The sequence below is a fragment of the Actinia tenebrosa genome, unplaced genomic scaffold (genome assembly GCF_029948245.1).
Source record: "Actinia tenebrosa isolate PJP-AT-01 unplaced genomic scaffold, QUT_ActTen_1.0 PGA_scaffold17__23_contigs__length_9995812, whole genome shotgun sequence".
Classification (NCBI taxonomy): Eukaryota; Metazoa; Cnidaria; class Anthozoa; order Actiniaria; family Actiniidae; genus Actinia; species Actinia tenebrosa.
The window spans coordinates 1907425-1923927 of record NW_028292577.1 but is presented as its reverse complement, the minus strand read 5'-3'; the positions used below and the strand labels follow the sequence as shown (position 1 = coordinate 1923927).

At 36.5% G+C, this 16503-nt stretch overlaps 3 protein-coding genes across 3 annotated transcripts; 2 read left to right on the top strand and 1 right to left on the bottom strand.

Annotated features, from left to right (window-relative positions):
- The first annotated feature begins 2604 nt into the window (after positions 1-2604).
- On the top strand, positions 2605-3702 carry LOC116299532 (QRFP-like peptide receptor). The gene has a single exon (XM_031708205.2). The coding sequence runs from the start codon at positions 2605-2607 to the stop codon at positions 3700-3702; it is 1098 nt and encodes a 365-aa protein (XP_031564065.2).
- A 3738-nt stretch (positions 3703-7440) lies between these two features.
- On the top strand, positions 7441-8538 carry LOC116299500 (QRFP-like peptide receptor). The gene has a single exon (XM_031708162.2). The coding sequence runs from the start codon at positions 7441-7443 to the stop codon at positions 8536-8538; it is 1098 nt and encodes a 365-aa protein (XP_031564022.2).
- Positions 8539-13056: 4518 nt separating this feature from the next.
- On the bottom strand, positions 13057-14786 carry LOC116299496 (neuropeptide FF receptor 2-like). Its single transcript, XM_031708158.2, has one exon. The coding sequence runs from the start codon at positions 14652-14654 to the stop codon at positions 13530-13532; it is 1125 nt and encodes a 374-aa protein (XP_031564018.1). The 5' UTR covers positions 14655-14786; the 3' UTR covers positions 13057-13529.
- Positions 14787-16503: the final 1717 nt, after the last annotated feature.

Sequence of the window (16503 nt, the reverse complement as noted above, 5' to 3'; positions counted from 1 at the left end):
TAGAAGATCAATAATTTCGATATACTCTTTCTAATGAAAGCATTGTTGTCTTCTATAACTGATGAACTAAGGTATCTCAAATGACACGCCCTTTTTCATATGGTCTTTATTTCGTGAATGTTAATGCAACTTGGCTCGATAGATTTTGCGAATTCGGCAGACAAAATTATGGCATGCGCAAGTCTATTTACGAAGAATCTCAGAATACGAAGTTTCATAGAAATGCGATCGATTTTTGAGCGAACAGGAGGTAGGTACTATGAAAAACCACTGTTAGAAAATCGGCCCGCAACGGCAAACGCGACTCGAAAACAATATTTCAAATTCACCATTAAAAGCTTAAGTGTTTGAGCTACTACATGTGCTATATTCAGAAATATCCGAATGTTTTTAACGTGAGACGAGGGAGTGAAAAATTCGCTAAGTTCACTCGAATCATAATGGAGTCACCTTCGAAAATAATTTAGCTTATCTGACACATTGTTCTTGCGGCTATTGTTTTGATATAATTACAATGATTTCTGGCTGACACGTGGTCTGAAATGGAAATGGGTAAAATTAAACCCAAGCTTGAGAGATCTTCCGATTATCATTTCAGCTTCCAATTATACTGCAGCAAATTAGATAACAGGTGGTTCCTGTTTACATGAGCTGTCCATTATAGAGTTAATAGAATTATTATTCTCTGTCATGATTTTGTCACGAGGGGAGGTGAGGAAGTACTACTTCCCTATCGGACACATAGATTCTTGTTGCTTTTTGTGGGTCTTCTGTTCTTTTTATTGCGAGTACAACTGAGCTAACTGCAACTGCAACTCCAACTCCAACTTCAACTTCGACTCCAACTCCAACTCCAACGTTAACTTTGATTCCAACTACTAAATTCTGTGCTACATGCACTTAAATTGTATTGGTAAAATTAATGAGAGTAGTATACAGAATAGGGGCTCTACGCCGGGTGGATCAGTGCGGATCGCGGATCAGCCCTAGAGATGACCTGTCCAGATGCCCGAAGAGGGGGTCTGGAAGATCGCTCCGGAGTTGCTATCTTCACCGGAATGGCTTCTGATTGGTTCTTAAATCCTATGACGTCACGCTTTAGGCTCTGACGTCAGTAGTAGTAGTGCGATGACGTCATCTCTAGGGCTGATCCGCGATCCGCCCTGATCCGCCCGGCGTAGAACCCCTATTCTGTATACAACTAATGAGATCTCTTACAATCATTCCTATTGGCTAGCTAAAAGTAAGCATAATAATAATTAGCTAGTTCCCAATTCCCAAGGAGGAATTTGAACTATCCTAAAATTATATTATTCATACTATATGAATTTGTTTAGCAACTTAACAGTCACTAGACTACATAGTTTCCTAACAGGTACTAAAATAATACTTAACCGTTAATCGAAATTAACGGAGATTTCTATACTCCAAAGTGGGGCTATCAGTCGATTACTAACAGCGCTCAGTCACTTAATATATTCAGCAAGATTGGGACAAACATCTCCCAATCGTTACTTAAAAATAGCTAAAAATAATCTTAGAAATATTATCGCAAATCCTTTCGCTGTTTCTTTCTATCTATCTAACGTTGACATTGCGGCTTCCCAAACATGACTTTAATTTAATTAAAAACCTCTTCTTATTGTTTACTTATTCCTATCTTGTCATGTTTTTCCTATGCTCTCTTTTCGGCCATCTAACCCAGATGTTTTTTCAAAGACTCTCTGGCGTTCACTGAGCCACGAATGGTTTTTCTCATGCCTAATTCATTTCGATAATTTCTTCTTTACAATTTCATCAATTTATTCTTAATATTATATTTTTATTAATATCTTCATTACAAATAGAAACATGTCTAAATTATTAATTTGCGGAAAGTTCTGTTGTCATATATTAATCCCTGAAGAGTTATAAGCATTTAGAATGTACCGAAAAAATGATAGCGAAAAAAAATGATAAACGTGGCTAAGGAAAAGGAAAAAACGGAATAAAAATACAACGAAGAGTGCAGGGCGGTTTTGTGCAAAATTCTAAGAACAACAACAAGGACAAGAACAACCTATGATGGAAACCCCAAACTTTATTAACCCGATCAAAACGTTTTTCCTTATTTAATTATTCATTCATTTAAAGTAAATATTTACCCAGAAAGTAGATTAATTTTTCGTTATCATGACTGATCTGATTATCATTTAGCAATATTCCCATCCTTCACATCTTTTTGGACCATGAAACAATCTCTGGGCTGATCAAAGTCAGGAAAGGACTAATTCATGCAGAGATCAAATATTTTGAAAGGATTTTTTTTTTTTTTTTTTTTTTAATTCCTTTTTTGAGAAATTTTAGCTTTCCACTCGGACGTAAAAACGGTAACTAGGAAAGAGCCGGTAGAACGATGAATGCGCGATCGGTTTCTGAATCAAAGTTCACGCAAAAATTACTGTCACCCAATAGACGAAATAATGCAGATTAAAATTTTTGGATCTCATTGGTTGATAGGGCAGGTGCCTACAGTTGATGACATCGTTAAATTGCAAAGCAAATTCTGCTATAGAGTAAACGTTTAATAATGGATAAAATAAGTAAAATAGCATCGGGATCATGATGTCTCGTATCTCCAGCTCAGCCGATATGATTAACATCACACAAAAATTAGGCGATCAAGGAGGAAGTGTTCTTGCCCTAGTCTATGTATGGCAAAATGCTCCCGCATTGTTCATCGCCGTCGTCTGTCTTTATTTTCTTCTCATCATCACTGGTATCATCCTCAATACTCTGGTCTGTTATGTGATGATCAAGAGCAAGCGATACCTTAAGAACATCAGCTGTTTCTTTATTACTCATATGGCCGCCGTGGATTTGTTCTGTCGTGTGGTTCTCATTCCTGTTGTGGTTTACATGTCTCTCCCGACTAAAGCTGTACAGAGTCCCATCCCATGCAAGATCAGTACATTCGTGTCAAATTCTTGTGCAGGGGCCATATTTGGTAGCCTTGTCGTTATTGCCATCGACAGATATTTCAACATTGTTCATCCTCTTAGCAGCCTGAAGCGAAAAAAGCGGCCGTTCTTTCTCGGGGTGTTGGTTTGGATCTATGCTGTCGCATCGTCAGTTCTGTTTCTTCACACTGTCCACAACGTTCCACTTAGTGACCTGCCAGAAGCTAAAGACATCGAACGAGTTGGTAACCCGACTTCATGCGACATCATCCCTGGTTTGATTGGCGGTCTCTCTGTCACCATTTCTGCTGTTATGATATTTGTAATACCTCTTGTAACCCTGATCATAACTTACACAGCAATATTTGTAAGCTTGAGACGTCGATGTCAGAATGGTTTGGTCCATAACGTTGCCGCAAAGTCCAAAGCAAAAGCGGCCCGAATGCTGATCCTTGTGGTAATCGGGTTTGTAATTACATCTGGGCCTTCTGTTGTGGTTCAAACGCTCCGCTCATTTAAGGCTTTTGAAGATGCCAATAGCGAGAGTCTTGTCATCGTTCTGGTCATTGCAGACATCCTTCAGTTCTTTAGCTCCTTGTGCAACCCACTAATTTACTCGTTTTACAGTGATGACTTCAAGAAAGACATGATCAAATGTTGTTTTGGGATTTATGTAAAGTGTACACCTTTTCGCGGTCAAAAGATTGCTGACACAGGTAATTCCAGACCAACAGCACCAAGTGTGATGACAACCAGCTTCTGAGCCATCGTCACGTAAAACGATTTGAAATTCTCATTTGATCCTGATTTGAGAAATTCTCGTGATACTATTTTTTCTTTCTTAATAATGGTAGCGGAAGAAATATTTCGTAGAGTATAAATCAATATTCCTTACGCAAAAATCCTATTTCCAAGGGTTTAAGATTGGAAAGTTCTTTTTTTTTTTTCGCGCCAGTAAATGGTCCCATTGGACAATAGGCATTGATTTGATCGATTCTCGTGATACTGTTTTTTTTTCTTTTTTAGTAATGGTAGCGGAAGAAATATTTCGTATTTAAATCAACATTCCTTACGCGCAAAAATCCAATTTCCAAGGGTTTAAGATTGGAAAGCCCTTTACTCGCGCGAGTAAATGAGCCCATTGGCCAATAGGCAATGTGCACGAGCACGAATCTCTAGCACAAAGCATGATGGGAAACAATTGTTGTCTGTTCCATGCTGTATATCAAAAAATCACATTTTAGCTTTCCACTTGGACGTAGAAACAGTAACTAGGAAGGAGCTGGTAGAATAATGAATGCGGGATCGGTTTGTGAATCGTTTATAGACGAAAAAATGCAGATTAAAATTCTTGGATCTCATTGGATGATAAGGCAGCTGCCTAAAGTTGCTGACATTGTTAAATTTGCAAAACAAATTTTATTTGCTATAGTGCAAAAGTTTTATAATGGATAAAACTAAGTAACATAGCATCGAGTTAATTCAACGTTCTTGTTTATACAGTTGACTAGATCATGCTTTATTTCTGACCACATACACGCATAAAATTCTTTAGGAATTCCGTTATTTCCGGGCGTCTTACAAGCCCCCACAACTTTGATTCAAAGCACTATAACATTCTTGAATTGGTATTTTTCTTTTACAGATTTCTTTATCCTCGTCTGACCTTAGGAACTTTATAACTTGATAAAAAAAATTATACAGTCTTCATCCATTTTGGGTGACTTTTTTTTTGAAGAAGCTACTAAAATGCTTTTCGACCTTTTTCAGTATTTCTCTTGGTTCTATTAATTATTACGTTATTATCTTTGTCTACTAGTTTCTTCATATGTGTTTTCGCTTTATTTCGGTTCTCTAAGGTAAGAAAATACTTATTACTTTTTTCACCATACTCATACCATGTCGCTTTAGATCATATTATGATGCCTTCTGTCAGTTATGAAATTGCTCTTTTCTTCTAACGTTTTAATTCTTCAGTCCATCATGTTTTGTAACAAAGACTTCACATTCTTCCCCCCTTTCTATGTTTTCTATCTTATTGATTTGACTTGTCTAACTCTTCGTATTCCGATCTCCTGCTTCGCGCTAATTTTTTTGAAACTATACATAGAAAATTTACGCATTTCATATTTAATAAGTTCCCATCTCAGCTGGAGGTTCGAAATATACCTTCCTTATCTAGAGATCTTTTAAAGTTTTCAATTAGATTTTTTTAAAGTAATGAAACATTTAACTTCCAAATCGACTTTCCCCTCTGTTGTTCTTGGATAGATTTTAAAGTGCACATGACACGAAAAAATTTTAATGTTAAAAATGTGTATTTTATTGGCATTAATAAGAATATTACAGTTAAATTTGTTTCAAAAACGTATTTCTCTAGAAATTCAAGAAAATTCAGTACAAGTCGTGGCGTCATTTCGTTTGCAAGTCTCCAGATGTAGTTGTAAATACACGAAATATGTTTGAATGTAGAATCTTAATTTCAGGTAGTACAGTTTTCAGTTTCCCAACATTTGAAGAGTACTACGTAAGCTTTCAACTGAAGCTGAATAGAATATGCCTTTTGCTGTTATTTTATACGAATTACAATTTATATTTAGTGCATTACTACTGAATTTAGAGTACGTGCAGTCAACAAAATGAGGTCACACATTAGGCTTAATTTTCTGACATATCTCAAGAAATAAGCTTTTCAAACGATTTTCATTACGATATATTTATTATTACTAACAAACTATACACTTTAAACGATGAAATGTTTTCGTGTCATATACACTTTAAATGTAATGAGAAAGCAGAGTGATCTGTTGATGGGGCTGGAATAATATCACATTCTTCTTATCCGACACGAAAAAGAAGTCTATAATCTACGGTGAATATATTGATTTAAATTCCTGTTCCTGCCCTGTCCCACTCCCCTCCAAGTAAATCTTCATACATACATACATACATAATCTTTATTTAAACACGGATGTCTTATCATACAAAATGCTCTTCCTAAGAGCCGTGTTAAACTTACAATAGAATAATAAATATAAATTGTATAACTAGAAATAAAAATAAAATTATATAAATGTATATGTATAACTTATAAGATATGAATAATTGGAAAAGTCAAAAATATTCAATATTCTGTCAGCTGCGGCACAACACGACCTCACCTTAGTAAAATTGGTAAAGGGGGAGAGTACCTCCGCTGGCAGAGTATATTACGAATTCTACTTATTGAAGAAAATCATCCAGTGACTTACGGAAGTTACTTAATATGTTGACATACTTTTTATATTATCAGGGAGGCTATTCCAAAGAACAGCCCCTCTGTAGTTAAAACTGCGTTTCCCTGATTCACCATTTTGTCTGGGTACAAATAAGCCGTGATAAGATCCTCTTAGATTATGGGAATGAATGTTTCTTGTATTCTTAAACATATCTGTTAAGTAATGTGGAGAGCTATTGTTCAATGCTTTGAACATTAATATGGCAGATTGTTTCTGCCTTCGAACATCTAGTCTATCCCACTTAAGCTCATAATAATGATAATAATAATAATAATAATAATAATAATAATAATAATAATAATAAACAACTCTATTTCAAGAGGGGACATTTGACAGTGGGAAATTTAGTAGCTCGCTGGATCTTTTGTCGTAATTTGAAAAGGTGACAACTCTTGCCGCTCTGTTCTGTAGGATTTGCAGAGAGTCAGACAAACCTTTTCCAAAGTTACCCCATACTGGACTGAATCTTATACTAAGATTTCTCAGTCTCCAAATGCCACAAAGATCTTGTTCTAGCAAAATAGTTTCCACAATTGATATCGAGTTTAATTTGAGTATGCGTTTCCTCCTGTTGACTCTCCAGATCAGTGTCAAAGATTATATCAAAATCACCTCCTCAAATATTTTATGTATCCAACGGACAATCTATCCTAATTAATAATATTTCTACCATTTTTTCAGATAGATTAAACTCTTCCTTTTAATAAATTAAGTAATTAATAAACAAAAAATTTTGTCCTTGTATTTCTGATAGTACATTATAACGTATCTTCCTTCATCGTCCAAAATTTGTTCTTTGATTGAATGAGTAAGTTTGTTTCCAAAAAGAATTGTCGTGCCTTTATTTTTGGACGATCTGTGAGACTGACTAGATTTCCTCTTGTTCTCCTTCTCCATTCGTTTTCTATTTCAGGAGAACTGTGTGTTTCTTGTATAAATGTCATTCCTTTGTCACCCCCGTGCTTTGTAAACCAATTCATTAGTTTTCTATTCTTTCTCTATTCCCTTAGGCCTCGCACATTTAGTGAGAGTAAATTAAAATTAAAATCACTCATTTAGGGCTCTTGTTTTTAAAACATTTGACTTTTAAATTCAATTCAACGGGACGAATGTTTTTCATCGATCGAATGACTACTATTTCCCTCCACTATGATTAGCGAAATAAATACATACAATCTGCGTTACAGTTTTAGACTTCACCCGCTCGGTGTATCGGGATCATAATGTCTCGTATCTCCAGCTCAGCCGATATGATTAATGACATACAAAAATCAGGCGATCAAGGAGGAAGTGTTCTTGCCCTAGTCTATGTATGGCAAAATGCTCCCGCATTGTTCATCGCTGTCGTCTGTCTTTATATTCTTCTCATCATCACTGGTATCATCCTCAATACTCTGGTCTGTTATGTGATGATCAAGAGCAAGCGATACCTTAAGAACATCAGCTGTTTCTTTATTACTCATATGGCCGCCGTGGATTTGTTCTGTCGTGTGGTTCTCATTCCTGTTGTGGTTTACATGTCTCTCCCGACTAAAGCTGTACAGAGTCCCATCCCATGCAAGATCAGTACATTCTTGTCAAATTCTTGTGCAGGGGCAATATTTGGTAGCCTTGTCGTTATTGCCATCGACAGATATTTCAGCATTGTTCATCCTCTTAGCAGCCTGAAGCGAAAAAAGCGGCCGTTCTTTCTCGGGGTGTTGGTTTGGATCTATGCTGTCGCATCGTCAGTTCTGTTTCTTCACACTGTCCACAACGTTCCACTTAGTGACCTGCCAGAAGCTAAAGACATCGAACGAGTTGGTAACCCGACTTCATGCGACATCATCCCTGGTTTGATTGGCGGTCTCTCTGTCACCATTTCTGCTGTCATGATATTTGTGATACCTCTTGTAACCCTTATCATAACTTACACAGCAATATTTGTCAGCTTGAGACGTCGATGTCAGAATGGTTTGGTCCATAACGTTGCCGCAAAGTCCAAAGCAAAAGCGGCCCGAATGCTGATCCTTGTGGTAATCGGGTTTGTAATTACATCTGGGCCTTCTGTTGTGGTTCAAACGCTCCGCTCATTTAAGGCTTTTGAAGATGCCAATAGCGAGAGTCTTGTCATCGTTCTGGTCATTGCAGACATCCTTCAGTTCTTTAGCTCCTTGTGCAACCCACTAATTTACTCGTTTTACAGTGATGACTTCAAGAAAGACATGATCAAATGTTGTTTTGGGATTTATGTAAAGTGTACACCTTTTCGCGGTCAAAAGATTGCTGACACAGGTAATTCCAGACCAACAGCACCAAGTGTGATGACAACCAGCTTCTGAGCAATCGTCACGTAAAACGATTTAAAAGTCTCACTTGATTTGAACAATTCTCGTGATACTATTTTTTCTTCCTTATAATGGTAGCGGAAGAAATATTTCGAAGAGTATAAATCAACATTCCTTACGCAAAAATCCTATTTCTAATGGTTTCAAGATTGGAAAGCCCTTTACTCGCGCGAGTAAATGGTGCCATTGGACAATAGGCAATGTGAACGAACACGATTCTCTAGAACAAAGCATGATGCGAGTACTACACAAATCAGAACAAGGAAATCAATAGGTGAAAATGTGGAAGGAAAAAACTTGCAGACGGGGATTTTTAGAGGAGCTGAAAAACCGTAAGTAATCAGTTTTCCATCATGCTTTGTGCTAGGGATTTATTTTTATCTTTATTTTCAACGATATAAAGAGGAGAACGCGATACAAGAAGGTCTCTATTCTTCGTTTGCAATAGACGTCATAGCGGGCATGTTGGAAGAATTTGAAAAAAGATTTTTAAATGAATTCTTTTGTTATATCTTCCAACATGGCGGACATCCCTTTTGTTATTGTGCTCTCTTGGGATTGATTGCAAACCAAGAATGGGGGTCCAAATGTCAGTCGTCTGTTAAAAGTTTACTTATTCCTCAGCCTTCAGTCAAAATTCGATTATTGCTCAGTCGTGAGTTAAATTTCAAGTTGTTCGTTAGTTGTCAGTTTAAATTAATACAGCATTTCTCCAATCAAACCTATAAAAACTGTAAGCGAATTAAGGAAGCATGATACGAATGCAGATCACTTTAATAAAACTTTCAAGTGGACAGATGGAAAGGAAGGTTTCTTCGTTTATGCGGCCCGCATAAATTTAAACTCAATTTTAAAGCAGAAAACGTTTTCGTTTGAATTATTTTCCTGACCCAGTATAATTTTCCTATAATGTCTGTATATGGAAATACACCTTGAAATCAAACTTTGCTGTTTGATAAGTAAAATTTAATAACGTAAAAGAAAGTATTATCCAGATGTAGTTTTAGATTAAAATGTCATATGTTGTTAGGCTAAAAAGGCATTAAGCGCGACATGGCACATATCGGGGTTGTTGGACCGTAACTATAAGCAACCTGAAAAAAAATTAATAAATAAAAAAGGAGAAGAAAAAAGAACCAACTATATGATAATTATTCAATAAGGTTAAATCAGCAAAAAGATTGTTTTTTCCTTTTCTTGACGTTTCGACGCCGTCGGGCATTATTAGTCTCAAGAGTAAAGAGGTGAACTGAATTGCAAGTACTCTTAAAACACTCATTAATAATTCATGAGCTTATGGTCCAATTGGAGCCACCATACACGTCACGTGAATGAACCTTTATACCCGATAAAGTCCTCTTCATTAGTATTCAAGTGATCTTTATATAAAGACCACTCGAATACTATGAGGATGACTTCATCAGGGATGAAGTATGCTTTATATCCAAGTTTAGATGAAGATATAGAGCTTCATCAAGGTCATAGTCAACCCTAATGATCTTTGACTAACGTGCCTGTCTTTGCCTTGGCACGCAATACCCAACGTGTGGGAGCTTCTATTGAATCTAGTTGCGCATGCCCGTGACGTCAAATCTCTATCGAAGTATAAAAATCCATGTTCGTGACGTGTATGGTGACTCCAGTTGAACCAAAATCTTATAAATTGTTCATGAGTGTTTTAAGCAGTTCAAAAAACTCGTAGATCGTGTTTTATCAGGTATAAAAGTACTCGGCTACGCCTTGTGCTTTTATACCTGATAAAACACTCCTACTCGTTTTTTAAACACTACATAACATTGTCAGGGAATAAATCACTCTTGATAATGATTGCTTATGGCGTCGAAACGTCGAGAAAATTGAGCAAACTTGTCGCCACAAATTTTATATCTAAAAACTTAAAAACGAAATGTCTAGTTATTAATAATAATCTTTATATAATAACCATTCTTGCAGCGGAAATTAAAACTGAACAATGGGTTGAAACAAAGAAAACGAATATAATGTATATATTTAAAACTATAATACGATGGAAATAAAGATGAAAAAGTACCTATATATTATATATATTGCTGCAACCTTCCTTGTTATTCTATTCCCCATGGTGGTTGCACCTTTCACTTTTGTTCCTTTATATTTCTTTATCTTACAAAAGACTGATGTAGCCCGTGGTCCATGCTCTTCGTCTGAATTTACTGGTTACATCATCCTTTCGTTCTTATGCCCTTTATATACTAGTTGTTTGGCTATTCAACTATATATATATATATATATATAACATACGATAGAGATAAAGGTGGAAATTTAAATGTAAAAAATGGATTTTACGGATTATACATCAAAAATGACACAACTAGTAGGAATGAAACTTCTCCGATATCTTTCGGTACGGCACTGTGGTGACCCAAAATGTGCGTGATCTACGTAGGCTGTAGCCGATGGTCCGCTGTGGTACTAAACTTTGGATGTTGTGGCTGGGGTCTTTCATGTTACAGAAGATTCGAGAACAGAGAACATTACGTCTTGCTTCAAAAGTGGAGATCTTAGCAGCGTTCATGGCATCAGAATAGCTATGTTGAGGAAAAATGCTACGCAAGACTCTTTTATGAATAGCCTCCGACTGATCATGTAAATACGCCCTGTGCCACACCCCACATGCATATTCAAGTGTGGGTCTAATACAGGTGAGATAAATTGTCACCAAGGTGGCACTGGGGAGAGTACTCCTCTTCACGGAGCAACCTCAGAGCGTAAAGCTTTTTGGACGCTTTCCTACAGATGTCATCGATCAACATGCAAGTTGATCGTCAGGTCGTCAGATATAGTGACTCCAAAATTTTAGCATGCTTTACGATGTCAACAGACACATCGTCAATAGAAATGGTTTCGTGAGTCACAGGTTGAGAAGAGAAACATACGCGCAATTCTTTAGTCTTAAAGCCGTTTAGTTTCAAGTTGTTAGAAGACGCGCAACGAACAGACTTGTCAACGATATTAGGGAAATTATAATCATTGTTCTTCGACAGTACTTCCCATACTGTCGTTTCTGTTTCAAGACGCGTTCGTGTTCATGGGGGAAGAGTTATGCTGTTTATTGAACTAATGACATGTCCTAAGTATCTAATTACAATTACGTAAAAGGTAATATTGTAACAGTATCTTCAACGTACTTTACCATATTCCAAGAATTCCTCAGATTATTTACCATTATCAAGAATAAGAGGGGGCCAAGTTTTGTTCCCTGAGGGACACCAACGTTTATGTACTTCTAATCAGAAAAGTGATTGCCAACACGTGTCCTCAGCATTCTGCCAGACAAGAATTTCAAAAATAAAGAATTACTAAAGAATTAAGTTAAAAAAGCACTGAAAGTGAAGGCCTTGATCCGACGTTTACCATGTGAGGTTATCTTTGAGTAGAAATAAAACATTGAAGGAAAAACGATCCGACGAAAATAAGTGAATTCTTGGCTTGAAAATATTGGTATTCCAAAAAAGTTTAATTTTCTGGTCCTTTTCTATTATTTTTTTAAATGTTTGTTTGTTTGTCTGTTTGTTTGTTTGCTTTTGTTTTTTTGTTGTTTTTTTTAACCTTTTTCAACGCTCAATGCATTTGAGTTTCGTAGCGTCCATCTTGTGTGCGACTTCTATCGCCTATAAGGTTTTCAAGATACTCTTCTTAACAGATTTGAAGCTTTTCCTAATTAAGTTTAAAGTATCCTGGAGATTAATTACCAAGAACCCAAGAGCAGCTAAATATGCGACCACCTGTAGTTAAATCTTATCGAGCAGGTTCCAGCAGCTTCTTCGAGAGCAATTATGGTTATCCTGCGTCACATCCGGAATTTTCTTCGTAAATGCGAAGAAAATTCCGGATGAGACGCAGGCTAAATTATGGTGTGCTGACAATACGCCTGCTGTAGAAAAAAATATACGAAAAAGTTTCGAATCACGATTTCTTTCAAAAAAAACAAAATTAAACAAAATTTAATGCTTGTTTCAAATCTGGAAGAAAAAAAGGGTATCCCGAGCTCGTTTTCGAGATATCCACGATTAAACATAAGCGTATAGATAACTTTTGAAGAAAAAAACGCAATTAAAAAGTTCTTTTAGCTCTTTTTGTATGAGTAAAACCAATTTTTCTCAAACTTTGTCAGACGTTTCTTTATTATGTCCCCTTTCGGAAACTCCTTTGCAAAGTTTGAGAGGTTTGCCCTGTTGAAGTTTAAAACGCGTATCGGTTCCTCAATAAAATCAGTTTTAAAGGTCATTCGCGGGTTTGAGCAGTTTTTAGTGCACTCGCACATCGTCAGCTATCGTAGGAGCGTGCGCAGTGCCTTAATTTTTTTATAGTAGGCAGCCAACTTAAAGGGGCACTTGGATGAGAATGGATAAAAATTGGAAATGACTTTAAACTTAATCAAACGTGTCTATAGGGCCCCAATCGTAGCCAAGCAACATATTTTCTTCACAGTAAAATGTCCCAGATAAAAATTATCAATTTTATTTAGCATATAAATTGTGAGTAAATGACGTCATTTACTCAACTCTATTGTTATTTTCTCTTTTAACCCAAAATTTCTCAACTGCAAGTGGCTCCCAGGCAAAACTTTTCACTAATCTGGTTTACATAATCATAATTGAGTGAAATTATCCTCAAATACTTCAATTATTCGGACTTTGAAAAATTGGGGCGTTTTCATCCAAGTGCCCATTCAATCTATAACAAACGATAAACAATATCCTGACTTAAAGAAGAAAAATCCGTGGTCTCATTTCAACTTCTATTTAAGTCAAAACATTTTTAAGCCTAATATCCTCGGCTAAATGACAAGTTGTCCTTTCATTTGTCTTGTCCGTCAAGTTGTTCCCTCTCTCTCTCTCTCAGTAAACAATAATTGGATGGACGCAACAAAAAAAAGTACGGAATCACCTGGAACTCTGTCATGACTAGCTCATCCATCGATAACCGAAGCAGAGTTGAACATATCATGATGTCACAGGAGTGGAACCTGTTGCTCGTGGCGATGCCCTTGGATCACAAACTTTTCGATTACAGAAATGCATCTTTCTTCGAATTTTAGCAGCATTGCAAATATTGAGCAAGTCTTTTCGGAAGTCTTCGCTGAAAAAGGTATATATCAATGGGTTGAATAAAGAGCTGCAAAACTCAAGCGTGTCTGTTACTAACACTACGATGACCATAGTAGGTCTTTGGTTGTTCTCGCCTGCAAAGACTTCGTACGATCGAAGCAGTTGAACCACAACTGAAGGGCCAAAACACAAAACAAACCCGACCACAACAAGAACAAGCATTCGAGCTGCCTTTCCTTTGGCCTTTGCCACAGCATTATGAATTAATTGTCTTTGGCATCGACGTCGCAGGCTGACAAATATCGCTGTGTAAGTGATGATGAGGATCGTGAGAGGGACGAAAAATGTCATGATGGCAGAGATGGTGACGGAGATGCTGCCAATGTAATCGTCGGGAGAAATGTTACAACTTGTTGGGTTTCCAACTAATTTCATGTTCCTTCCCTCTGGTAGCTTCTCTAACGTTACGTTTTGAGCAGTGTGAAGGAACATGACTGACGACGCGATTGCATAGAACCAGACCAATGAAACGACAAATAAGGGCCGCTTTTCCTTTTTGAGACTACGAAGAGGATGAACAATGTTGCGATATCTGTCGATAGCAATGACGACAAGGCTACCAAAGATGGCCCCTGCACATGAATTTGACACGAATGTACTGATCTTGCATGGGATGGGACTCTGTACAGCTTTAGTCGGGAGAGACATGTAAACCACAACAGGAATGAGAACCACACGACAAAACAAATCCACAGCGGCCATGTGAGTGATAAAGAAACAGCTGATGTTCTTAAGGTATCGCTTGCTCTTGATCATCACATAACAGACCAGAGTATTGAGGACGATACCAGTGATGATGAGAAGAATATAAAGGCAGGTGATGGCGATGAAAACTGTTGGTGCAGCTTGCCAAAAATCAACAAGAACAAGAACACTTCTGCCATGATGAAATGTTCGGCCCCTGTTTGAGTTCTTGGTGAGGGAATTCTCGGTCGTTTCACTTTTAGACAAATAAGCCATATTTTCAGGGCATTAGATCTTCAATATTTTCACGAATTCAGGATTTTAGTTTAAAGAAAAGGAATACCCTTTTTTAAGTATCCAGCAAGCAAATCGTAAGCTTTGAAAAAAACAAAAAAAAACTTAAGAAGGTTAAAAGAGCCTTCAATTGTTACTTGCTTTCCTTAATTGATCTTCTTCAACGAACAAACGAAAATAGTAAATTAGCAATTTCGAAATTTTCAGTCTCACTGATCTCCTGGCAATGTGACTTTTTAATGCCATCAATACAGCCGATATACTAATCGGTTTGTTTAAGCACTGACACGAGTGCCAACTCGTATTACTTTACTTAACAACCGAGGCTCCTGATTCGTTAAGTGCTAACATTGATCCTAAATAAACTCTGTTGTATCCGTATTCAATTTCTAATAAATGCTTGAGATATTTTTCTGAAAGTAATTAATTCGGTAAATAATAAAAAGTGTCAATTCGGTTTCAGTTTTTCGGTTGAACATAAACTCACGAATTGGTTTTCATATTTTAGCGTTTCAGTATAGTGAATGAAAAAGGGAAAAATGTAAATATTCAAAATAATTCCACAAGATATCTTGTGACTTGCTGACAACTCACTGCAGACAAATTTAAATTTCTGTGGAAAACATATGACACTGCATATGATCCTCAAGAAACTGGATTTTTTTCATTTACATAAGATATTTCTTTTCCGATCGTTATCTCATTTCAAACTGAAATTAATATGACACTAAAAGAAATTGTCTAAAGGTAGACTCCGAACCTTCAAAATTTATGATGTAACATTAAAGAAGCAATTCAATCTTTTCCAAGGAAGGCGGTATATTGATATTAACATAGCTCAGAAGTCTACTATTTTTAAAATGTGAGGATGAATGATATTTGCTCATCAAACTAAGCATTACTGTATAGGTCTACCCTAATCGTAAACACTCGAGTTTATTTTATTTTCTATTTGTGTAAATATACTTTTATTTTTCTTTCTCTTTCATCATTTTATCTCCTTGAATAATTCAGAACTCTACTATTTTTAAGATGTGAGGATGAATGATATTTGCTCATCAAACTAAGCATTATTGTATAGTTCTACCCTAATCGTAAACACTCGAGTTTATTTTATTTTCTATTTGTGTAAATATACTTTTATTTTTCTTTCTCTTTCATCATTTTATCTCCTTGAATAATAATAAATAATAAATACTCAGTAATAATGGGATTAACAGTGGATTCCACAGAGTGGCTCTTCTTCCACTGGATTCCAGTTGGAATTTAGAAGTTGATTTTTGCGGAGGGAAGAAAGCCGGAGAGCCCGGAAAACCCTCGAAGCACAGGAGAGAACCAACAAACAACTCTACTCACATGGCACATACAACTCGAACCCGGGTCGCAATGGTGAGAGGTGAGCGCTCTAACCGCTACGCCACCCATGCTTCCCATAATTTCTGCTTTTATAGACTTCGAATTATTTTCGATTCGTAATCTGATTGGTTGACAAACTCGAGTGTTCACGGTTAGAGTAGAACGACAGTGGTAAGATAAAAAACATGCGAAGAAAAAAATAATTACGATTGCATTATGGTTAACCAGAGCTTCGACTCGAAATCATTTATGTTTGACCCACTCAACCAGAATATCAAAAGTTGGCTATTGACACATTAAAAAACTGTTGTTCTACTAATCAAAGTTTATGAATCGAAAAGAATGAAAATGAAGGGAAATGAAAGAAAGGAGTAAAGGTAATAAAATGTTTCAAATAATAAAAGTCTTGTAAATGGATCTTGCATCACACGTAAAGACAACTGTTACTAAGAGACCCAGCAGACAAGGTGACCCC